Source organism: Setaria italica, chromosome II (genome assembly GCF_000263155.2).
Source record: "Setaria italica strain Yugu1 chromosome II, Setaria_italica_v2.0, whole genome shotgun sequence".
NCBI lineage: Eukaryota > Viridiplantae > Streptophyta > Magnoliopsida > Poales > Poaceae > Setaria > Setaria italica.
The window spans coordinates 30,549,788-30,575,005 of NC_028451.1; the positions used below are offsets into that span (position 1 = coordinate 30,549,788).

General features: G+C 44.5%; 1 protein-coding gene across 1 annotated transcript; it reads left to right on the forward strand.

Annotated features, from left to right (window-relative positions):
- The first annotated feature begins 6,444 nt into the window (after nucleotides 1–6,444).
- On the forward strand, nucleotides 6,445–24,732 carry LOC101770105 (proline-, glutamic acid- and leucine-rich protein 1-like). Its single transcript, XM_004959394.1, has 2 exons — nucleotides 6,445–7,213; nucleotides 24,548–24,732. The coding sequence occupies exons 1-2, from the start codon at nucleotides 6,445–6,447 to the stop codon at nucleotides 24,730–24,732; spliced, it is 954 nt and encodes a 317-aa protein (XP_004959451.1).
- Nucleotides 24,733–25,218: the final 486 nt, after the last annotated feature.

Here is a 25,218-nt window from a genome sequence, read left to right on the forward strand (position 1 = left end):
TTTTCTCTGTACATGCAAAGTCAAGGGCTCATGCTTCAATTCTTCATGTCAAATACTGACCCAAACCCAATTCGAACGCGAGAATTTTCCTCAATTCCTGCATAAATCAGGTTTTTTTCCCTAGCAGAATTCATGTGAAATTCCTGCGTTAGCAACGGGCATTGAGCTAGCCGGAAGGTGAGCTCTTTGGCATCGCCATATGGCAACTTAGGCTGCAAGTACACAAGAGGTACGAGTAGATGACGTGTAGCACGAGGTATAGTTCATCTCTTTGGCGCCAACGGGTGCAGATTCGGGTCCCTGTGCAGCCTGGTCGACACGACTGTTATTTTGACATTTATGTAGAAGGAAAAGTTAGATGGGAATTCTCAGAGCCTGGGCTGGACTGGACTGTGACAGCAGCATAAATAAACGTGCAGCGCACTTATGGCAGTGAATTCGCAGAGATACAAAGCCTGTTCGCTTCAGCTTATCAGTCGGCTTATCAGCCACCAAATAGTATTTTTCTCTCACAACAAATCAGTCGTTTCAGCTTTTCAGCCAGCTTATAAGTTCAGCCGAACAAGCTAACACTCTATGCCTAGCTAGGCCTTCCTTTTTATCCTTCTAACACTCTTTTACTCTTTTGGCTCGCCTTCGAACGCGTCACCATGCATTTCACATTTTCAGAGGAACTGCTTCCCCCTGGAACAACTATGCTGCTATATTCCATCGGCCTTTTCGACCAGTGAAAACATGGACAGCATCTTTTTGAAACAGAAAAATCTAAAGTTGAGAGGGTTCTCGATTTTAAATTTACTTCGGGAGTCCCTCTAATTTAAAGCTGACGAAAAAAGAATGGGATGTCGGAAGACAAAACGGGAAAAAACAGAGGGAGGTAACAATGAGAATGAAGGAAGCAATGCCACCAATCTTATTGGTGAGTCTCTCCTCCAGCGACCTCCTCCTCCAAAAAGCACCTTGTTTTCTTCGACGACTAGCTCAACGCTAGTGAGCTCTAATTTGGATTAGGATTTGGGGTTAGATTAGGGTTTCAGGGTTTCGGTTAGGGAAGGTTCTGTGCTAGCAGATCTAAAGGGGATGTCGGGGAGGCTGCCGGATGGGCAGTGGTGGTGGGGTGTGGGCGGGATGGTGAAGCGGTGGTGGCACCACTCGCCGCAAATGGTGGAGACCGGTTGGGAGGGCTAGTGGCGGGGAGTCGTGATGGTGGTCACATACAAGACGGCAGTCGCATGGGTGGCGAATCCGCCGTATCAGAAGGGCTGGTTGGAGAGCTTGTCCATATGTGTTAGGGTGTCGGAGCGGTGGAGGGGAGGGGGAGGGATTCGCTGCGGGCAGGGTGCGAGTGCGACGGGATTCACAGCGGGGGGCTGAAGCGGGTGGAGAAAGACAAAGTAAAGCAGTGCGTCTTATTTTTTGCAATTGGCAAATGGATAAGGCGCGAGTTGGAGGGCTCTCAACCGAACCTTATCGAGAGAGCTTTCTCCCAGTACTTGCCTCCTTTTTTAAAAGGAGCGAGAACAACTTTATCATACCAATCTCAACTTCCACGTCGATTCACGAAGCCAGGATAACCAATTTTATCCCTAATGTTTCACCAAAATGTAACAGTTGCCGAGCTAGTCATCTAAGTGACTTTGGAAAATTAAAAGCAAATTAAGAAGAAAAGGAAAAGAAATTGGCCGAAAATCAAATTCGGGTCAAATTTGGCCGAAATTTGAATTTCAAATTTGAAATTCAGAAAAATTTGTCAAAAATATGGAATACAAGTGTAAAGTATTTGGAACTGGAGGATCAAAAATTCGGAGTTGAAATAGTGCTAATTATCTCAAAGGAATCAGAGAAAAGAAAAAGAAAAGGATGTTTACTGTTCACCGTCCGAAAATAGGAGTTCAGAAAAACAGCAGCAGAGTCTGTTTTCAAAATTTAATTCTGCAGAATTTTTCAAATAAGTGCTCCAGGACAACTACACTATACTGAAGTATGAACCTTGGACTACAATATTCAGGTGTTGTTGGCCAGGAACAGTGAAGGGAAGGAATTCAAATTCGAGCTCAAAGTCAGCACATTGTCACAGTTAACTGACACTTGGAAAATGGCTAAGTGTGAAACAACAGCAACATCAACTTTGGACTTAAATTCAGAGCAATGTAGATAAAAAGGGGTACTTGTTCATGAGCAAAATGGAACATTGGGACATTGTAGAATATATTTGGGAAGAAGTTGGACTGGGGAAAGAAGAATTGGACCACTAAATCGAAGCACTAAGTGAGATCAATGTCTCTGTCAGTAACTGACGAGCTGAGTGTCGATTTCAGTAAATTTCAGAGGAAACCGAGAAACAAATCAAAATTCAATCATATTTGATGATTATCTCGAGTCAGAGCCAAAACAAAAGATGACGGGTTTGAGTTTATCTTCAACTTCTGTTAAGGCGCTTGGAGGCCGTCGGATTGGAGATCGACCACAATTCGGCTCTGAAGTTCGGGCGTTAAAAAGAAAAGGGGAGAAGCAGTGACAGAGCCGAGCTCGACGTGTCGCCGCCGCCGCTCTCGGTCGCTCGCCAGCGCGACGGCTAGGCCACCTCCTCACCACGCAAGCCTACGGGTAGGCCACGGTGTCGCCCATGCGCGCGGTGAAACACTTGAATATCTACCGCTCCCGCGCCGCCGTTTCACTGCCGTCCTTTTTACCGCCGCCAGCGCTTCCTCTATCAAGCACCACCGCCAAGCAAAATTCCACCGCCATGTCTCGCCTCCCGTCGATTCCTCTCGCCCACTCCCCCACAGACACCCCAGCTACACCCCAGACCAGTTGTTGTCCAACATCCATGCCGGAGTAACCGTGCTCGCCGCCGCTTCTGTCCGCCGTCATCGCGCCGCCCGCTCACGGTGAGCTCTACCTCGCGCTGCCTCTCTTCCTTCTTGAGTAGTCGTAGTCGAGTCCTTAGGGTCCTAGGGTGGTGTAGGGGTAGCTGTTTGAGTCAGTTGTGCAGTCGTCGTGAATAGCCACGACCGGCCGAGGGAGTCGCCGCCCGTCGCCGTGGAGGGGATGGCTCCGGCCATCTCCCGAGGAGCTGTTGCCGCGCACGGGTGCGTAAAGGTGTAAGGGTGCTGTCCTTGTCTAGCTTTGCCGCCGGTGGGGCGCCGGCCGGCGAGTCGCGCCGCCCCCTGTCGCGGGCGCGTTTTGGCGGGAGGAAGAAGAAGGCGCTGGAGCCGAGCCCGCGCGTCAGTGGAGAGAAGGGGGAGGGGAAACGGAAGCAGGCCGGGCGCGGGCGGTTGCTGGGCCGCGGCGTGTCTGAGGCCCAGTGAAGCGCGCGGGTCGGCCGAAACGGAAGGAGGCCGGAGGCCCAGAGCAGTTAACAGGCCGGCCTCGCGGGAAAAGAAGAAAAAGAGACGTGGACCAATAGGCCGGTGTTGGGCCAGAGAAAGAGGGAGGGGAAGAGAATCAGCCCACGGGGCCCGTTAAGGAAAGAATAGGGCCGACGGGTAGAAGTGAATAGGAAAAGTGGGATCCGCGCCGTGGGGCCCAGTGCGCGTGAGAGAGGGTAGAAAAGGGCTGGGTGAGAAAAGTAATTCCGGGTGATTTTCGGGAAAAATTAGATTCCTTTAGTAAAGTAATTAGATTATATCCGTTTTGCACCATTTTAATCACAGAAATTTATAGGAGTGTCCAAAATTAGTGAAACCAATTTTGTTAGGCTTGTTTTATTTTCCTTTATGCATTAAAATTTTTATACCCAAGAAAAATAATAAAAATTCGAGTATTTATTTAATGCCTTCATTTTAAGGTAATTAAATAAATACTTAATATTTATAAAATGTATAAAATATGAATAATACTTTCTCAATCACAAATTATTCTTAACTCATAGGAAATTAGATTTTCAAATTAGGATATAATTATAACTTTTTCTAAAAGATAAAAGAAAAAGCTATAAGGAGGGTTGAATAAGAAAAAATAAAATTGTGAGTTAACCTTTTTAAATTTTTGTATGTTGGCTTGCAACTTTATCATGATAGGTTGTATAGTCCTTGTTGGCTTGCAACTTTATCATGAAGGAAAGTTGTATAGTCTTTAATTCAAAATGTTGCATTCTAACCCCTGCATATATTATGCCATAGATCCCGAAGCACCAGAAGGAGAATATTGGGAATTTTCAGAAGGACCTTCGGAGACCGAAGAAGTTTTTGAGTTAGTTCCCTGTGAAGCCACCCGTCAGAGACTACTAATCTTTTTAACGAACAAGGCAAGCCCCGGTGCATTTATACCTATCTATTTTGGAGTCGTTATTTCATGTGACTAATTATAGGTTATTTGCTATCTGTATGCACTAAGTCTAGGAGTTGCTTGAAACCTATTCTTGTGTATGATCATGCCTTGTTTTAAGGACATCTTTGCCACTTGTGCAAACCTTAGAAGATACCCAAGTCTAGAATTGCTTACTTGCTTACTTGCTTACATGCTTGGTTTACCAACCTTAAGGAAAACTTTTAAATCATACATGTTGCTTATGGAAGATAACTTGGAAATGAAAACGGACAGAAGCTAGAGGTATAGTTCTGTCTGCTAGATTAATTTGGTTAAGGCCCGATTCGTTGTCTTAACCTTTGATCAAGTGATAAGCATCTGATCACTTACTGGGTATGGGACCAGTAAAGCCCAGTAGGTTAGTAAACTCTGTGATCAGGAATACTTCATACCCGTGCTTGACGTGCTGGAGATTGGCAGGGGTGTAGCCTGAAACTCACATGGAGATCGGGCCAGACGTGGGGTCCCATGTGGGGGTGCATCCCTGGGTCCGGGTAGTCGTATTCCTAATCATTGAGTTTGCTAATCGAGAGGTTGTCAGATATGACCTGGACAGTCGTATAACGCTGGTGATCAGGGTACTCTCCTGCAGGATGTAATTAGATCCGGATCGCCGCAATTCTCGGTTATGAATGCACTTGATCACTGTTGAGCATCGTAGTATCAATTCATGCAATATGTATCCCTCTGTTATCAATTAATGTATGATTTAATAAGTTATGGTTGTTTCCTTCTGTTATCATTTAGAATGGTTAGGTAATAACTTAACCCAAATAAAAGATAAAACTAAGGCATTACTTATAGTAAGCTTTTCGGCAAAAAGTTATGTTAGCCAAACACACCCAAAAGCTGGCATGCATTCCAAGAAAACTATTATATTGGTTAGTCGGGTAAGACTTGCTGAGTACCCCGTACTCAGGGTTTTCCCCTTGTGGGTATCTTTCAGAAGCTCCGCAGGAGGCTACAGAGGAAGAGATCCCGAAGCCCTAGGGTATTGACCTAAGTCTTACAATACCCTAGAGAAAAAGTTCTACTTGCGCATCTTCTCCTGAACTATTTATGTTTAAATCTTAGAGCTTGTCTAACACTGCATTACTAAGTTTGTTTCAACCTATGTCCTGTAATAACTCGTACCTTTTATATGTATGTAAAAATGTAATGTTTGTTGATATTATCCCATCGCGGATATTATCCTGATGTATGGTTATGAGACACGCCGTGGATCCTTCGAGGAGTCCTAGGGACACTCGACGGACTACCGGACTTATGCTGTTTTAGGTGCATTTCGGATAATTGCTGTTCCGATAGCGATTAGGCGCACTTAAACCAGCTTAAGTTGGGCGGTTCCGCCACAGCTGGTATCAGAACCGTAGGTTGGGATAATCGACAGACATTACCTTTTGAAAATTGAGACTCTATTTAAAATAATAAAAACAAGAGTCACAGGTGGCAGTAGTGTTAACTGGTTGTTTGTTTTGCAAATGCTAACTATTTGCTGCGTGTCGCTAGTATTCGGTAGTTTATTATTTAGGAAGAGATTACGATGCCACCAATTTTCCTACGAGTGTGTATATGAGTCCGAAAGTACGTAGGAATCGTTGCATCATGTTTGCATTACATGTTTCAAAAACTTTTGGGTTTGGTGAGTGCCGTTAGACCTGACCCCGTTTCTTTTATAGGATGTTCGAAGAAGGCTACACCGATAAGGATGGGTGGACCCACGGTCGCTACTTGGATAAGCCGGGATTCGTGCAGTTACTTTGGAAAACACTACAAGAATTGGGTTTTCATAATCCCCCGGAATATTATTGGCGAAAAGAAGATACTGGCCATAAGCAATATTGCACTGTGTATGTGCATATTCCGGATGATGACACCCATCCTAATTGGCGTCTGGAGGAGGTGATGGAGTCGGGTTTTGAATTTAATGACACCATAGAAAGGGCGGCCATGACTGCTCTTACTGAACTATGTGAAAACCACAAGGTGGAGGTAGGGTCGAGCTCCGCTCGATTCTATCCGATCAAACATCAAGATGACGGGTTATGGAGGAGGAGGATTAAAGCTTTGAAGAACACTTCCCGAGTAGAGCACGATGTTTTGGTTGCTGCTGCTTCTGATTATATGACAGCAATGTACAACTTACATCAAGCCTGCATCAGAGAATATTATAACCAGAGGCAGAAGAACGAAGATGCTAAGATGGAATTGATGGGTGCCCGGTATGACAAGGAGATGTACAAGAAGGCGGCGATGGCCAGAGAGCATGATATGGAAAAAGCAATGCGAGAGCAATCCAGAAGAATTGAGGATTATGAAGAAAAACTCAGAGTAATACAAGGGTTCATTGAAGCCAGCAGGAGCATGGCGGATAGGGCAAGGGAGGAAGCTGAATCAAATGTCCATAGGCTGGAAGCGGAAAGGTTCCAACAGCTAGACAAGATCCTGTCACTTCGTCTAGCCTTGGAAGAGATGCAAGCTCAGGCACCCGCACAAAATATTGTCAATGTCCCACCACCTCCACCACCAGAAGAGCCTCAGCCACCAAACCCGGAGGAAGCGGATCAATTAGTACCTGTGATAGAAGTAGAAGAAGATCCAGTTCCACCTGCAGATCCTGAGATAGATCTGTATGCTCATGAGAATCTGGAGGGATTTGATGTGGACATAGAGGACGACCAGGGTGAAGTCCCTGCGAGAAATCAACAGTTCGCTTGGGCCAATGCCAATGCTGATGGATTAGATCCTCAGGGCTATGGACCCATTCAGCAATGGGGAGAAGAGGAACCCGAAGGTGAAGAAGAAGAAGAGGATCCTGAAGAAATGGAAGGAAACTCTGGAATTAGCACCTCCGCATCTGATACTTCTCGCACCTGGAGCGACCCCAGGCTGGAGTCCGGAAGTGAAAATTCTGTCAATCAAGCCCCACCTGTTGCTCCCCCAGGGCAAACCTTGATGACCGTGGACCAAGACATCCTGCAGGAAGCTATGGCCCGACTGGGACTAAATGCTGAGGAACTAGGCATTTTCCCTTATGATGGTTAAAATGAACTTTGTCCGAAAAGTGTTGTAATATATTTTTGTAAGATATGCGTGTTGGACAAGTGGTACTAAGGGTTTTTTTTTGTAAAAAAAAAAGTAACTCCAGAGCATGTATTATAAATAAGTATGTGTATAAGTATGGTTTGTGTGTGAGCATACTGTGATGTGTGACATAATAATGTGCAGGAAAAAAAATTGCTGATAAAACGCACCTTAGATATTAATATCCTGTTTACTCTTGGCAGCATGACGGATCCTAGAGAACCACGAGCTTCAGGTTCTGGAGGTCAGGAAGAAAATTTACCAAGAGCACCCACGCTGGCTGACGCCATAGCCAGTCTTATGAATTCCGGGGTAGAACAGGCCCGATTACTCCAGATGATCGTACAGAACACGGGTAATAATGGACGTAGGCGAGATCCGGAGCAGGGTGTGTTCTACACCCAATTTCTGGAAACCCGTACCCCATTATTCTTGAAGGCCAAGAATCCACTTGAAGCTAATGAATGGCTTCAGACTATGGAACAAAAGTTTCGAGTAATTCCCCAATGTACTACTACTCAAAAGGCTGAATTTGCAGGGCTTCAGCTTCAAGGCCCCGCAGCAACTTGGTGGACCAGCCACCTGGCTAGGCAGCCAGTGGGGAGGGAAGTCACATGGGAAGATTTTAAGGAAGCCTTTCGGACGCAGTTTGTGCCGGAAGGTATCATGAGAATGAAACTGGAACAATTCTTAGGACTGCAACAAGGAAATCGCAGTATTCTGGAATATACCAGTGAGTTCGACCACCTAGCCCAATATGCACCAGAGCATGTCAACACTGAATCCAGAAAGAGAGATTGCTATCTTCGAGGGCTCAATGCAAGAATGCAGAAAAAGTTGTCCACCTGCACTTTCGCCGATTATAGCTCTGCGGTAAGCACAGCCATTACCGCAGAAGAAAAGATGAGAATTTTGGATGAAACCTTAAAGAAAGAAGAAGCATTGAAGAGGAAGAATGTTCCTTCTGGAAACTTTGGGAATGCTCCACAGAGAATGAAGGTGGTATATCGAGGTCCTCCCCGACCTATGTATCGCCCTTCATTTCAGCAACGGCCTTTCCAGTCTTGGAATGCTAGAGCTCCCAGTGCTGCCCCTCGTCCTGGAATTGCACCGCCTCTCGGGTTTCGTAACCCTACTCCTTCAGGAACTCCACAGGTTTGTTTCAACTGTGGAAAGCCAGGACACTTCGCCCGAGACTGCCGTTTTTCCAAAGTTGGGGGAACCGCAAACTTAAGGGCTCAGACCTCGGACCAAGGCACTGGACAAAAGTTTGTCCGTCGTAAGTTCGTCAATACCAAGACGGGACAAGCTCACTATATGAATGTAGAAGAAATTCCCGAAGGAGAACCTATCCTAGCAGGTATGTATCTTGTTAACAATTATCCTGCTATGGTTTTATTTGATTCAGGCGCATCGCATACTTTTATAAGTAAAAGGTTTGTTACACAACATCAACTAGAGGTCCATACATTAAATGTTAAGTATGCTATTCAAGCTACTGGGGCCACACAGAATACAAATCAAGTAGCTCGCAATGTGATTGTAAACCTAGAAGGAAATAAGGTGGGAGCTTACCCTTTAATTCTGGAAGATCAAGGAATAGATCTTATTTTGGGAGTAAATTGGATGAAAGAACGTAAAGTTCAAATTAATATGGTTACTCGGGTCGTTAGCATGAAAGATGATCAAGGCCACTCTTTCGAGCTCCAATTACCCGCTCATCCTTGTTTGGACCAGATGGTCAAAAAGACTAGAGCAGTGACTCTAGAATCTATTCCTGTGGTTAATGAGTTTATAGATGTATTTCCAGAAGATTTTCCTGGGCTACCGCCTGATAGAGCGGTAGAATTCACTATTGAGTTAAAACCAGATACAGCTCCTATCTCTAGAAGACCATATCGAATGCCACCTAAAGAGCTAGCAGAGTTAAAAACACAACTCCAAGAACTGTTGGATAAGGGTTTTGTCCGACCTAGCACTTCACCATGGGGCTGCCCAGCTCTATTTGTTAAAAAGAAGGATGGCACATTAAGGCTATGTGTGGATTACCGCCCTTTAAATGCGGTAACCATTAAAAACAAGTATCCGCTGCCACGGATTGACTTGTTGTTCAACCAGTTGTCCGGAGCTAAGGTCTTTTCAAAAATCGACCTTCGGTCAGGGTACCATCAGATTAAGATAAAACCCGAAGACATACCAAAAACAGCCTTTTCAACCCGATATGGACTGTATGAGTATTTGGTTATGTCTTTCGGATTGACAAATGCCCCAGCACATTTTATGTACCTCATGAATTCAGTATTCATGCCGGAGCTAGATAAATTTGTGGTCGTCTTTATAGACGATATCCTTGTCTTTTCTAAAAATGAGGAGGAACATGCGCAACACTTGCGCATTGTTCTAAATAGACTCCGGGAACACCAATTGTATGCCAAGTTCAGTAAGTGTGAATTTTGGCTAAAGAAAGTTCCATTCCTTGGGCATATACTCTCCGAAAAAGGAATCGAAGTAGATCCCGGAAAGGTCAAGGATATACTGGATTGGAAATCACCAACCTCTGTTCATGAAGTAAGAAGTTTCTTGGGAATGGCCGGCTATTACCGTAGATTCATTCCCAATTTCTCAAAGGTTTCTAAACCAATCACGGAATTATTAAAGAAGGAAATAAAATTTGAATGGAAACCAGAATGTGAGGAATCATTCCAAGTCTTAAAGAGATTGCTGACTACAGCCCCAGTGCTAGCTCAACCTGACTTAGAGAAACCCTTTGATGTATACTGTGATGCCTCAGGGACAGGCATAGGGTGTGTTCTGATGCAAGAAGGCAGAGTTATTGCTTATGCTTCTCGTCAATTGAAGCGTCATGAAGAGCATTACCCTACCCATGATTTAGAACTTGTTGCCGTAGTGCATGCATTAAAGATATGGCGACACTATCTTTTAGGTAGTGAATGTCGTATCTTTACTAACCACAAAAGTTTGAAATATATCTTTACTCAAATGGACTTGAACATGAGGCAAAGACGGTGGCTGGAACTGATTAAAGACTATAAACTAGAAATTCATTATCATCCTGGTAAGGCTAATGTGGTGGCCAACGCCTTGAGCAGAAAGGCCCAATGCCATTGCACTACCGTCCAGTCTAACCTGAAGACCTTGTGTGAAGAAATGGAAGAATTAAGTTTGGAAATAGTAAAACAAGGCACACTTCAGAATATTATGGTTCAAGATACCCTAAAGGAAAGAATTATCACAGCCCAAAAAGAAGATCCATAGATTAAGATGCTTTATTAGCAAAAAGCCGAAGGGAAGATCCCCGAATTTAGTCAAAGAGAAGATGGAGGACTGTACTTCAAGAACAGGATAGTAGTTCCTAAAGATGAGGACCTAACAAGATTGATCCTAGAAGAAGCACATCTGTCTAAGTTCTCCATTCACCCCGGAAACAATAAAATGTACCAAGATTTAAAGCAAAGATTTTGGTGGGCCAAGATGAAACCTGAAATTGCAAGATATGTAGCTGAATGTGATACTTGCCGAAGAATTAAGCTCATACCACAAAAGTCGGCCGGTTTATTACAACCTTCAGAAATCCATGTTTGGAAATGGGAAGATATTTCTATGGATTTTATAGTGGGACTGCCTACCACTTCAAAAGGATATGATTCCATCTGGGTTGTTGTCGACCGCCTTACTAAGTCAGCTCACTTTATTCCAGTCAAGACTACTTATCCGGTGTCGACATACGCCAAGCTCTATCTAGCCCGGATCGTATCCTTACACGGAGTACCAAAGACCATTATCTCCGATCGAGGTTCCCAGTTTGTTTCCAGATTCTGGGAACGATTGCAAAAGGACGTGGGCACCACTCTAATTAGAAGTTCTGCCTATCATCCTCAAACTGGAGGGCAAACAGAAAGGGTCAATCAAATTCTGGAAGACATGTTGAGAGCATGTGTCCTTACCTTCTCTAAGCTATGGGATGAATGTTTACCCCTAGCCGAGTTCTCCTATAATAATAGCTATCAAGCTAGCATTAAGATGGCACCTTTCGAAGCCTTATATGGACGAAGATGCCGAACTCCTCTAAATTGGTCAGGAGTAGAAGAAAGGACACATTTGGGATCGGACTTGGTTATGGAAACCGAGGAGAAGGTCCAGAAGATTCGCAAACATTTAGAAGTAGCCCAGTCCCGGCAAAAGAGTTATTCAGACAAAAGAAGACGATCCTTGGAATTTCATGCCGGAGATTTTGTGTACTTGAAGGTATCTCCCATGAAAGGCGTACAACGCTTTGGAGTAAAGGGAAAGTTAGCCCCAAGATATATTGGCCCCTATGAGATTCTAGAACGAAAAGGTCCAGTGGCATATAAGCTGTTATTGCCAGACCAACTTGCTTCTATACATGACGTATTTCATGTATCCCAGCTTAAGAAGTGCTTAAGAGTTCCAGAAGAAATTTTAGAAGATCCAGAAATTGAGCTCGAGCCCTATCTAACCTATAAAGAAAGACCTATTAAAATCCTGGACCAAAAGATCCGAGATACTCGAACTCGGAGTATCACGTTTTATAAAGTACAATGGAAAAACCATACTCCGGATGAAGCTACTTGGGAACAAGCTGAAGACCTAGAGTCTAAGTATCCGGAATTATTTGAAACCGTCAGGAACTGAGGAACAAGGGCCACCACCCCACTATCCTTGTACAGAAAAAGAAAGAATAATTGACCTGACGCAGTTTCCTTTCCATTCCAAAAATCGAGGGTTTAACCCCGGGAATCTCGGGACGAGATTCTGTTAAGGGGGAGAGGCTGTAACAGTTGCCGAGCTAGTCATCTAAGTGACTTTGGAAAATTAAAAGCAAATTAAGAAAAAAAGGAAAAGAAATTGGCCGAAAATCAAATTCGGGTCAAATTTGGTCGAAATTTGAATTTCAAATTTGAAATTCAGAAAAATTTGTCAAAAATATGGAATACAAGTGTAAGAGTATTTGGAACTGGAGGATCAAAAATTCGGAGTTGAAATAGTGCTAATTATCTCAAAGGAATCAGAGAAAAGAAAACGAAAAGGATGTTTACTGTGCACCGTCCGAAAATAGGAGTTCAGAAAAACAGCAGCAGAGTCTGTTTTCAAAATTTAATTCTGCAGAATTTTTCAAATAAGTGCTCCAGGACAACTACACTATACTGAAGTATGAACCTTGGACTACAATATTCAGGTGTTGTTGGCCAGGAACAGTGAAGGGAAGGAATTCAAATTCGAGCTCAAAGTCAGCACATTGTCACAGTTAACTGACACTTGGAAAATGGCTAAGTCTGAAACAACAGCAACATCAACTTTGGACTTAAATTCAGAGCAATGTAGATAAAAAGGGGTACTTGTTCATGAGCAAAATGGAACATTGGGACATTGTAGAATATATTTGGGAAGAAGTTGGACTGGGGAAAGAAGAATTGGACCACTAAATCGAAGCACTAAGTGAGATCAATGTCTCTGTCAGTAACTGACGAGCTGAGTGTCGATTTCAGTAAATTTCAGAGGAAACCGAGAAACAAATCAAAATTCAATCATATTTGATGATTATCTCGAGTCAGAGCCAAAACAAAAGATGACGGGTTTGAGTTTATCTTCAACTTCTGTTAAGGCGCTTGGAGGCCGTCGGATTGGAGATCGACCACAATTCGGCTCTGAAGTTCGGGCGTTAAAAAGAAAAGGGGAGAAGCAGTGACAGAGCCGAGCTCGACGTGTCGCCGCCGCCGCTCTCGGTCGCTCGCCAGCGCGACGGCTAGGCCACCTCCTCACCACGCAAGCCTACGGGTAGGCCACGGTGTCGCCCATGCGCGTGGTGAAACACTTGAATATCTACCGCTCCCGCGCCGCCGTTTCACTGCCGTCCTTTTTACCGCCGCCAGCGCTTCCTCTATCAAGCACCACCGCCAAGCAAAATTCCACCGCCACGTCTCGCCTCCCGTCAATTCCGCTCGCCCACTCCCCCACAGACACCCCAGCTACACCCCAGACCAGTTGTTGTCCAACATCCATGCCGGAGTAACCGTGCTCACCGCCGCTTCTGTCCGCCGTCATCGCGCCGCCCGCTCACGGTGAGCTCTACCTCGCGCTGCCTCTCTTCCTTCTTGAGTAGTCGTAGTCGAGTCCTTAGGGTCCTAGGGTGGTGTAGGGGTAGCTGTTTGAGTCAGTTGTGCCGTCGTCGTGAATAGCCACGACCGGCTGAGGGAGTCGCCGCCCGTCGCCGTGGAGGGGATGGCTCCGGCCATCTCCCGAGGAGCTGTTGCCGCGCACGGGTGCGTAAAGGTGTAAGGGTGCCGTCCTTGTCTAGCTTTGCCGCCGGTGGGGAGCCGGCCGGCGAGTCGCGCCGCCCCCTGTCGCGGGCGCGTTTTGGCGGGAGGAAGAAGAAGGCGCTGGAGCTGAGCCCGCGCGTCAGTGGAGAGAAGGGAGAGGGGAAACGGAAGCAGGCCGGGCGCGGGCGGTTGCTGGGCCGCGGCGCGTCTGAGGCCCAGTGAAGCGCGCGGGTCGGCCGAAACGGAAGGAGGCCGGAGGCCCAGAGCAGTTAACAGGCCGGCCTCGCGGGAAAAGAAGAAAAAGAGAAGTGGGCCAATAGGCCGGTGTTGGGCCAGAGAAAGAGGGAGGGGAAGAGAATCAGCCCACGGGGCCCGTTAAGGAAAGAATAGGGCCGGCGGGTAGAAGTGAATAGGAAAAGTGGGGTCCGCGCCGTGGGGCCCAGTGCGCGTGAGAGAGGGTAGAGAAGGGCTGGGTGAGAAAAGTAATTCCGGGTGATTTTCGGGAAAAATTAGATTCCTTTAGTAAAGTAATTACATTATATCCGTTTTGCACCATTTTAATCACAGAAATTTATAGGAGTGTCCAAAATTAGTGAAACCAATTTTGTTAGGCTTGTTTTATTTTCCTTTATGCATTAAAATTTTTATACCCTAGAAAAATAATAAAAATTCGAGTATTTATTTAATGCCTTCCTTTTAAGGTAATTAAATAAATACTTAATATTTATAAAATGTATAAAATATGAATAATACTTTCTCAATCACAAATTATTCTTAACTCATAGGAAATTAGATTTTCAAATTAGGATATAATTATAACTTTTTCTAAAAGATAAAAGAAAAAGCTATAAGGAGGGTTGAATAAGAAAAAATAAATTTGTGAGTTAACCTTTTTAAATTTTTGTATGTTGGCTTGCAACTTTATCATGATAGGTTGTATAGTCCTTGTTGGCTTGCAACTTTATCATGAAGGAAAGTTGTATAGTCTTTAATTCAAAATGTTGCATTCTAACCCCTGCATATATTATGCCATAGATCCCGAAGCACCAGAAGGAGAATATTGGGAATTTTCAGAAGGACCTTCGGAGATCGAAGAAGTTTTTGAGTTAGTTCCCTGTGAAGCCCACCCGTCAGAGACTACTAATCTTTTTAACGAACAAGGCAAGCCCCGGTGCATTTATACCTATCTAGTTTGGAGTCGTTATTTCATGTGACTAATTATAGGTTATTTGCTATCTGTATGCACTAAGTCTAGGAGTTGCTTGAAACCTATTCTTGTGTATGATCATGCCTTGTTTTAAGGACATCTTTGCCACTTGTTCAAACCTTAGAAGATACCCAAGTCTAGAATTGCTTACTTGCTTACATGCTTGGTTTACCAACCTTAAGGAAAACTTTTAAATCATACATGTTGCTTATGGAAGATAACTTGGAAATGAAAACGAACAGAAGCTAGAGGTATAGTTCTGTCTGCTAGATTAATTTGGTTAAGGCCCGATTCGTTGTCTTAACCTTTGATCAAGTGATAAGCATCTGATCACTTACTGGGTATGGGACCAGTAAAGCCCAGTAGGTTAGTAAACTCTGTGATCAGGAATACTTCATACCCGCACTTGACGTGCTGGAGATTGGCAAGGGTGTAGCCTGAAACTCACATGGAGATCGGGCCAGACGTGGGGTCCCATGTGGGGGTGCATCCCTGGGTCCGGGTAGTCGTATTCCTAATCATTGAGTTTGCTAATCGAGAGGTTGTCAGATATGACCTGGACAGTCGTATAACGCTGGTGATCAGGGTACTCTCCTGCAGGATGTAATTAGATCCGGATCGCCGCAATTCTCGGTTATGAATGCACTTGATCACTGTTGAGCATCGTAGTATCAATTCATGCAATATGTATCCCTCTGTTATCAATTAATGTATGATTTAATAAGTTATGGTTGTTTCCTTCTGTTATCATTTAGAATGGTTAGGTAATAACTTAACCCAAATAAAAGATAAAACTAAGTCATTACTTATAGTAAGCTTTTCGGCAAAAAGTTATGTTAGCCAAACACACCCAAAAGCTGGCATGCATTCCAAGAAAACTATTATATTGGTTAGTCGGGTAAGACTTGCTGAGTACCCCGTACTCAGGGTTTTCCCCTTGTGGCTATCTTTCAGAAGCTCCGCAGGAGGCTACAGAGGAAGAGATCCCGAAGCCCTAGGGTATTGACCTAAGTCTCACAATACCCTAGAGAAAAAGTTCTACTTGCGCATCTTCTCCTGAACTATTTATGTTTAAATCTTAGAGCTTGTCTAACACTGCATTACTAAGTTTGTTTCAACCTATGTCCTGTAATAACTCATACCTTTTATATGTATGTAAAAATGTAATGTTTGTTGATATTATCCCATCGCGGATATTATCCTGATGTATGGTTATGAGACACGCCGTGGATCCTTCGAGGAGTCCTAGGGACACTCGACGGACTACCGGACTTATGCTGTTTTAGGTGCATTTCGGATAATTGTTGTTCCGACAGTGATTAGGCGCACTTAAACCAGCTTAAGTTGGGCGGTTCCGCCACACAAAAGCGCACTTTAGTTTATATGGTTGCAAAAGGTTCATGTTAAGGCCTACTTTGTTCTTACTTCCTAGCCTCCACTTGCCATGCGCAAAGTGCGGCGATGTCACAACTGGTGGCTTAAAAAATGGACACCACACTATGCGAAATGCATACAGTTTGCCTTATTTCAAGCGTGGTTGTTCCTTATCTCGAACCAAGCAATAGCAATCTTATTGTGGCGCCACTAAACCTTGGGTGTGGCAACTGGAGGTGGGAGTCAAACATCCCTATTAATTTTCATCTTTGATGCCATTTGTTCCATTTGGAATATAGAGTGCCACATGTGTGTGCATTTAGTCAGCAGTTAGCGGGTTTGGGTGGTTCGGATTTGCATAATTTGTAGCCAAATTTATAGGTTTTGCTTAGGTGGGGTGAAGCACTAAGTGTTTATTTAGTTTGTTACCACAATACGTTTGGTTTGTTACCACACTTGCAGCACGCTGCAAACACTACCACAGTATGCTAGTTCAATTCCTGCGCCACCAGCTGCCTGAGGTTTGGCGAACAAATCGTCTGCCACACCTTTTACGCGGCTGCAGCGGCCACGTGGCACCCAACGGCATGTACCAAACAAACCTAAAGCACTCTAAGAAAATGTAGATATGCTAAAATTTCTGCCCATCCAAACAATTGTCGACAAAGCACATAATCTCCCAAACATGGTCTATGATTCTATGCATAATAATGCATGTGTGGTCGCAGCAAAAGGAGAAAAGGACAAGAGGTGCTTGTATGGACAAGATTTTGTAATGCAGTGGTTAACTTGTACCGCAGTTCACCTCCAATCACCAAGATTAGGTCCCAAGATCCTGTAACGAAACACAGAACGAATTGTTTCTAGAGTAAGCTCCAGCCAGGGCACGGATTGGCGCGCAGAAAGCAAAGACAAAAAATAAAAGCACGAGTGAAACGACATACAGCCCAAGAAATAAGCCCATTTCTTACTCTCTTCTTTTCTTACTGGAGGCCCAGTACGGAATAAAGGACCCACGTGCGGGCGGGGGAGCGGACGGCATAATGAGGTAGAGACGAAGCATGGAAATGCGGCCCGATAGGAAACGAAAGCCGCCCCTTAATCTTTTTTTGGACACCGCGCTGCCAACGAATGACTATGTTTATATCGAACAAATATGACGACTTTGCAGATATCAAGGACAGATCCTAGTCGCTTTTGTGCTGTTCGTGCACGAAGGTAGGGAATCCAATTGGCAAGCTCGTATTGTTTCTAACTTGCCTTGCTTTCTCTTGGAGTTGGAGATGTCCATCATATTTGGCTAATCTCCCTTCCTGTATTTAAAGGATGAAAATGTGTCCTAAATTATAGCTAAAGTCCTTTCATATAAAAAAAATAATCCAACATTTTTCGGCGAGATGAAGTTAAAAATTTTGGCAGTATTCTTTGGCCCAACCAAAAAGTAGCACGGCCTATGGCCGGCCAGGTAACTGAAACATCATACAAATTGTGAAATTGGCTGTCAGACAGATCCTTTGATGCTCCGAGTGACCTCTCTCCAACCCTAATTACTACCACACCCAACTTGCTATTACCAGAGCACACACCACAAAAAAAGGGGGGGAAAGCGTGTCAAGCGATGTATGATAATCCGTAATCCACCCAGCACCTTCTGCGATCCCCTGCAAATGATGCCACCGTATAATCATGGCCTGCAGACAGAACCAAGCAATAGGGCATGATGCCAATCGTAATAGCATGTCAATTGTGAAAGGGATTGCTTTTAGTACTGATGCTTAATAAAATGTAATTATTTTCAGCAGCAATTAGGGAGTTCAGACTAATTGCATTTACCTATGTCTCATTCAGTGACCCCACAGAATTATGCAAAAACCCAACCCCTATTTGACCAATTGGAAGTGACATGTTGAAGTAACAAGTGCCAACCTGCCCTATTTGGTCAGACTTTGATGTCATATATCGGCAATAATCCACCCCCCCCTAAAAATATTATCATTATCATTAATTAATTAGTATGAACAGTTTTTAGAAGTATCTGCAAACAAAAATCACTTTCTAAAACAACATTTATTTATGATGCATGGGAGGTGGTACTAATCTATCTTCTTTTCAACTGTGTTTGATGAGTTTTTTTTCCTGGGTGTTAGCGTGGCTAATTATCACCTTTGGAATAAAGATAGAAAATGATAGAAAAGGTTAGCCACTTTCGGCTAACTTTGATGGAGTTTTCAGAGATAAGATTAAGATCCCCATCCCCATGCCATCCACCCTATGCCTCATATAATACTTTATTTTTCAATTATTGGATGCAACTCCTCTTTTGTGGACCCAGAGCACCAAGTGTTACTGTCGCAGTGAACACAAAATCTAGAAGATTAGCAGCATTTTGCTTGCAACAGCAAATACTCTCCTGAATAACAAATAACTGAGGTTTTTCACAGTCGATAAAATAAAACCGTAACAAGTATTTTTTTTTTATAATCGTTGGCCAAGGTTTAGTTTACGGCCCGCACCTGAGCAGTTTTCTTTTATTGTACTATGTAGCTACACAATAGCCAAGCATATACAGGTTTAATTTGAGTCAGACGGGCCATACGGGGATGCAATTTACTCGGAGCAAATAAGCAAGCTGTCAAGTGGGCATGGTGACCTGAGGCTCACAATTATGCCCCCATCTTCATATTATCCACAGGGAATCTTTTGTGGAGGACATCAAAGCACCAATACAACATAGATATGATATGAGTGCCACCCATGCACACATAGACAGAAGACAGATGCAGTCAATTGCACACATAGGCACCCATCAATGACAGTTTTCCTTTGCTCCTCTCCACTCCATTCTCCACTTATGTGGCTTCTTCTCAGTGAAAGAGAGAGATGGATGGGCATGGACTGCAGTGCATCTTGGAAGGGTGTTTTTGCACACATGATTATTAGCTGCCCAGTGCAGCAGCATCATTCTCTTTCTCTCCCCACTCCCAACTTTCACCAGACCCCTACTCTACTCCATCTGCAATAGGAATTCATTATTGTTGCAATGGCAGATGCACTCAATAAATGGAATCATGCTGATTTTGTGCCATTGCCAGCCAGATACCTCAGATGCATTCCCCACCCTTGCATCAAATGGGGAGAGGCTGATGCCTGATGGTGCATGTGGTTACAGCAGGGAGCATTTACCAGCTGGAATTAGTTGTATTATTGTTAGGAGTTACTTGTAGTTTGACATCCAAGGCCCTCATGTGATCTCCATGGTTTGTGTATACCCCACTTTGCTATCACATTAATTTGTTACTGTGGTGTTTGTTGTTGATGTAATTCCTTCAAGCTTTTTTTTCTAATAACATATTTTTAATGAAATCTAGTAACATTCCTACATTCCAAATAGTTCATCCTAGATATTTTGAAACGGCATGTAGTATTTTGGAGTCGAGGAAAAAAAATCAAGACTATTGATTACTCAATAATAGAGAAGTACTAACAAGCAATTTGTTTGACAAATAAATGCTTCCAGGAAAAGCATCAAAGGATAAACCTAAACCTCAAAGTCATTCCATGCATACATATTATTCCAAGATTCCTAGTTGTTAAAACGGGACCATCCAGTATCATGACTTTGGGAAAAGGATTAAGACAATTACCGCATCGAGAGCGGCATTTCGGTGTATGCTTTGATATTGATCGGGAAAAGGAAGCAAAGTTAGGCTTATCTCCATTGGGTGAGGTCCAAGTGTTTGGGTGTTAACATCGTTCCAAAAATCTGATTACCAGTTGCTGTTGTGTGTTGAAGTATTGGGAGAATAATTGTGCGCAATTTTGACTAGTAATCAACCACCACGTGAACTAGTAATCAGCATGGACAGGCACCATGTGTCGTCGCCAAAAATCTGTACTATTTGATCTGTTTTTTTCTCTAGGGGTGATGGAATGGAACATTGTTGTGAACTGTCACTGCAGGAGCTGGTCCAGTAACTTTGCTAGCTCTCTGCAATCCTAGGACTTTAGGTAACCTGATGTGTCGGATAGGGTACAGTAACATATGGAGGACAAATGTTAGGTCTTAATCAAGATCACGTCTAATCCAGATAGATTAATGTGGTCAGTCACCACTATGGATGGAGTGCTCTAGTAAAGTTTGTGGTGTTGATGTTCTCTTGTATTGTACATATTGGATGGGTTCCAAACGGAGGAATTTTCTGCTTGTTTCACATCTTTTTTTATCACTTTGTTCAAGAATATCTTCTCTGTTGCAGTTCTTTCAGGTCTTTTTATTGACCTTGGTGATTAGGTCCTAATCGATTCTGACATGCACATCACCTTCTCTTCATTACTTAAAAAGAAGACCATTATGCATTTTCGTTAACAAGAAAGAAAGCCAAACTCAAGTTGAAAAGGAACTTGAACCTAGATTCAACTAAGATAGATTAAATTGATAACATATGATACGCATTTAGATTGGCTAATTCTCTGTGGGAGATAATTTTGCAGGGAAGGGGAGGATTTGCATCAGCTTGTGTGGCAGATTATATCGTGCAAGAGATAATAATCTTGAAGATAGATAAGCATGACAGCTCACATTTTCTGAAAAGCCCCCCTGTTGTTCGGTTGTTCCCCTGTGGTTGTGGCCTCTTCGGCTCTTCTTGCTCCAACTTCTCACCCACACCACACAAGAGAAAAATCTTCTGTGAGAGAAGCAGCACTTTTGGATACGGCTCACACGTACACGCTGGTAGGAGTATCTAGGAAGGCTCTAGCTAGCTAGGGCTTCAGCATGCTACATATGCTAGTGAGTTAGGGTAAAAGCGCATTGATTGGTGCTAATTCCCTATCATCTTGATAGCCAGCCAGCCAGCCAGCCAGCCAAGGCATGCAATGCAAGGCTCCGTCACCATCACTAGATTAGATGCGCTTTTAGGGTTTGAAGCTTTGGGTTTTGCCATGCATGATAAATTAAAGGCGGCATGGAGTTCATTGGTCCCATGCACGCATGAGACTCTGCATGTGGATGGTCCTCAGTGCCCAATGATTAGCTAAATAAACCCATGAAAATGAAATTTTAAATTCGACCCACACTACTCCCTCCGTTCCACAAACACATTCACAACTTGTTCCATAAAAAGTATCCATATAACTCTCACACAATCCAACAAAGACCCTCATAATACCTTCTGGTCAGCCCACAATCGATGCCCGAGTCAGACTCACTAAATAAAGAAGGCTAATAGGTCCAACAATTACTGCAAGCGTGCATGCATAATTAATTCTACTCGGTAATCTATCCGATTAAGAAGAGTTATTAGGGATACTTTGAACTTTTAGCATTGTCACTATCTTGTCTAAAATTTTTTAAACGAACAATTTTTGTGGGACGGAGGGAGTACATCTTGTAGCAACGGATCCGGCCAGCAGGCTCAGACGCGTTAGGGAATGATCCAGAAGGCTACTGCTTCTTGGTTTGTCCATAATTCGTCGTGCACCCTGATCAAGAACTTATTACTGGTTCTAAGAAAAAAGTAATGAGAAATGACTATGTTAAACCAAACTAGAGAGGCTTCCTCTATTTCACCATGTTTGTCCACATATCACACCATAGTAGTATTAGAAACAGAACAAGTAATAGTTCCAAGAAAAAATTAGTGTGAAATGGTCACCTATACTGCTAAATAGCATGATACAATTAAGTAATTAACTTACTCTTACGATAACTACACATCCTTAAAGGACAAATATTTTGGATTGTACCACGACTATACTAAAATTAAAACCAGTTTACAAGGGAAAGTTCCCATTGCAGCTAGTACTAGTAGAAAAAGAGTTGGTGCTTCCACAACGACCAGCATTTGGCGCTGTTCAAAGCACACTGATCGTATGCTAGGCGCCTTTATTGATGCTCTCTCAAGTCAAAACGGCGTCCGATTTCCACCAGATCCGTTTGAGAGCATTAGTCCCCCTTGATCTCAACCATCTGATGGGCCCGTTGACCAGGTACCGACTGATGGGACCCACGAGGCACTACCTCCCGTCATGGCCCACCTGTCAGCACAGCCTCACCGAAACAGAGGTACCTACTGCCGTAGGTCACGTATGCGAGTGTACCAGAGATCCATACCGAAACGGGGAAGCGTGTTTAATGAGCCCTCGTCTACCTCGCAAGATCGATGGCTTCCCCCGGCACGGCAATCAGCGGAGCAATCAATCAATGAGCTCCAACAAACTCCATTGAAAGCCACTTTCATGGCGTGAGGCAATAGCCGTTCCGTCCAACGGCTACCGTCGTCACAGGTCAAACCTTCGCAACAAGATCCGTTTTGATCACGTCCGAGTTGATGTATGTCCCCAAAATATTGAAAATATGGTCTGCAAGGCGAAGCTTTCAACGATAATTCATATGAAAAAAATGATGTTTAAAAAATAAATATTTTAAACTTCCATGGTTAATCCAGTAACATATGATTCATTGCTAAGGGCCTGTTACTTTAGTCCACTATTTTTATGCATTTTTAGTCACTAAAGTCCCAAACAGGTGGACTAAAGGCTTTAGTCCTCTGACCCATACGAGGTGGACTAAATTATCTTGGGGACACTCCTACCCCTCATTTATTGTCCTTCCTCCAGGGAGGCCGGCGGAGGGAGCCGGCCTCCCTCCTGCCCGGCCCCTGCCGCCCACCCACCGCCATCGCCGTCGGCCTCCCTCCCACCAGATGCGAGGGTGGGTGCGCTCTGCCCCGGATGCGGCCTGTCTTCTTCTCCAGAGCGGGATCCCTGTCTTCTTCTCCAGCGAGGCAAGGCGAAGGCGGGCGAGCTCTACACCAGATGCGGGCGGCGCGGCCCCTCCTTGCTCCCTTCGCCGGCGAGCTGCGCCGCCCTGTCTTCTTCTCCAACGGGATCTCACGATGCCGGGGTGGTGCGCTCCGCCTCATGGGTGGGCCGGATCGAATTGGCGGAGGGCGAGAGGGATTAGGAATTGGTTCGCGGAAGCGGAGGAGATGGGAGTTTGAAGGTGGTTCCGAAATGGCTTTCAGAGGGAACAAGGAGTAGCAGCGCAAGCACAGGGGTAGTAGGGGTAAAAACGACTTTGTTCAACTATATTAATGGACTTTAGTCCATGCAACCAAACAAGGTAAAATAGGGTAAGGACTAAACTTTAGTCCATGAACTAAAGGCACCAAACATCCACTAATCTATGCAGTTTTTGTATGTATTGACAGTTAAGGTTATGAAAGTTTAGCAAATGGACATGTATTTTGACAGATTAACCTTTTTGTTTACCTGAAACGCCGCGAAAGTTCGTAGCAAAAGACCGTTTACAATTCCAATTCGATTATTTGAAATTAGACCAGTTGTTTAATTGAGCATAGAAATCAGACCGTTTGAATCAGCTGTATGGCTAGCTGGCTCATTTAGCATGCCATTTATGTTTCGTTTACGCAACAAAACACCGCAAAAGTCTGATGCAAAGACCGTTTACCATTCCAATCGAAATATTCGAAGTAGTGCATACCAACTCTTTTAAAATGCCTTTCTAGCCCGTGAGTCAAACGGATAACCCAGGCGGCTCGAAACGAGTGCACGAGACGAGAGCATGTGGTGTCAAGCTGCGCACATTGCGACGACACAGTTGACAGGGAGGGGAATGCCAAGAGCCAAGATCGAACGAAAATTGTAGCAGCCACGTCAAGGGCGCTGCGGAAAGCGGTCTTGTCATCATTCCAAAAGATGGGAATCTCGTCGACCTTTTCCGAGTTCACGCTGATGGTCTCTTGCTAGCTGTTGCCTCCGGATTTGCCCAACTACTGGTCTCTTGCTTAGTGGGTGTTTGCTTAGTGGGTGTTTCGTTCGTTTAGTCCATAAACTAAACTTTAGTTCCTACTCTATTTGGTTTCATGGACTAAAGTCCATTAATATAGTTGAACAAAGATCCTTTTATCCCTATGGTACCCCTATTCTGGCTTCTGCTTGCTTGTCCTCGCTCCCCGTTCCCATTCCTTGCCGGCTCCTTTCTTCTTCGGAGAGAGAGAGAGCAGGTCAAGGCCTCGAGGGGGGTGCGACGAAAGGTGGCGCCTTTGGGCGCGCGCGCCAGATCTGGGCTGGGTGGGGGCTCCGGCCGGTGACGGGAGGAGGAGGAGGGCGGCGACGCCGAGGACCAGCTCCAGGAGTAGATGAACGCCAGCATCCGAATGGAGACGGAGGAGTCACCGGCAAGGATGGTCGGAGGTGATGAATCGATCGAGCTCTTTGACGATTTCGCTGATTTCGAATTCGCTTGGAGCCCCCACGCGGTTTGCGCTGAAAAAATCGCTGCTTCCTCTTGGGGTTTCAAAGGAGGAAGAGGATGAGAAAAAGGATGAGGTGCTGCCCAGCATGGAGCCCGCGATGACCAAGTCGACCGCCGGCGACATGCAGGTGGACGGGAACCGCTCCACCATCTACGCGTCCGGCGACATTCGGGGGTGAGGGCGGCGGAGGGAGGCCGGTGGCGGCGGCCGGGCTGGAGGGCGGCGGAGGGACGCCGGCGGTGACAGCGGCGGGAAGGAGGTTGGCGGCGTCGACGGCGGGCGGGAGGGAGCCGGGTGGGAGGGAGGGCAATAAATGAGGAGTAGGGGTGTCCCCAAGACACTTTAGTCCAGTTTAATACAGTTTTGTGGACTAGAGAATTAAAGCCTAGTCCAAACTTTAATCCACCTGTTTGGGTGTTTAGGGACTAAAAGTGTATAAAAACAATGGACTAAAGTTTAGTCATAGGAATTAACAGGCCCTTATGCCGGCGGCTGATCATCATCTCCACAGGATTGTTATTTTTCCAGCGTGCATGAATATTCCTCTAGACGAAAAGGATAATTATTTGGCGCACACAACTTAAATTTTAGGTTATTGTTGAGGTCTCTTTCAAAATGAAAAATACTAGAGGAATTTGGTAGGATTATGATCCTATACGAAATG

Bases quoted from the DNA above. Each gene is read 5' to 3' on its own strand.
- LOC101770105 (XM_004959394.1), top strand. From the start codon at position 6,445: ATGTACAACTTACATCAAGCCTGCATCAGAGAATATTATAACCAGAGG. The intron at 7,214-24,547 runs GTGAAAATTCTG...ATTCGCTTGGAG, and splicing joins CCCCAGGCTGGAGTCCGGAA to CCCCCACGCGGTTTGCGCTG.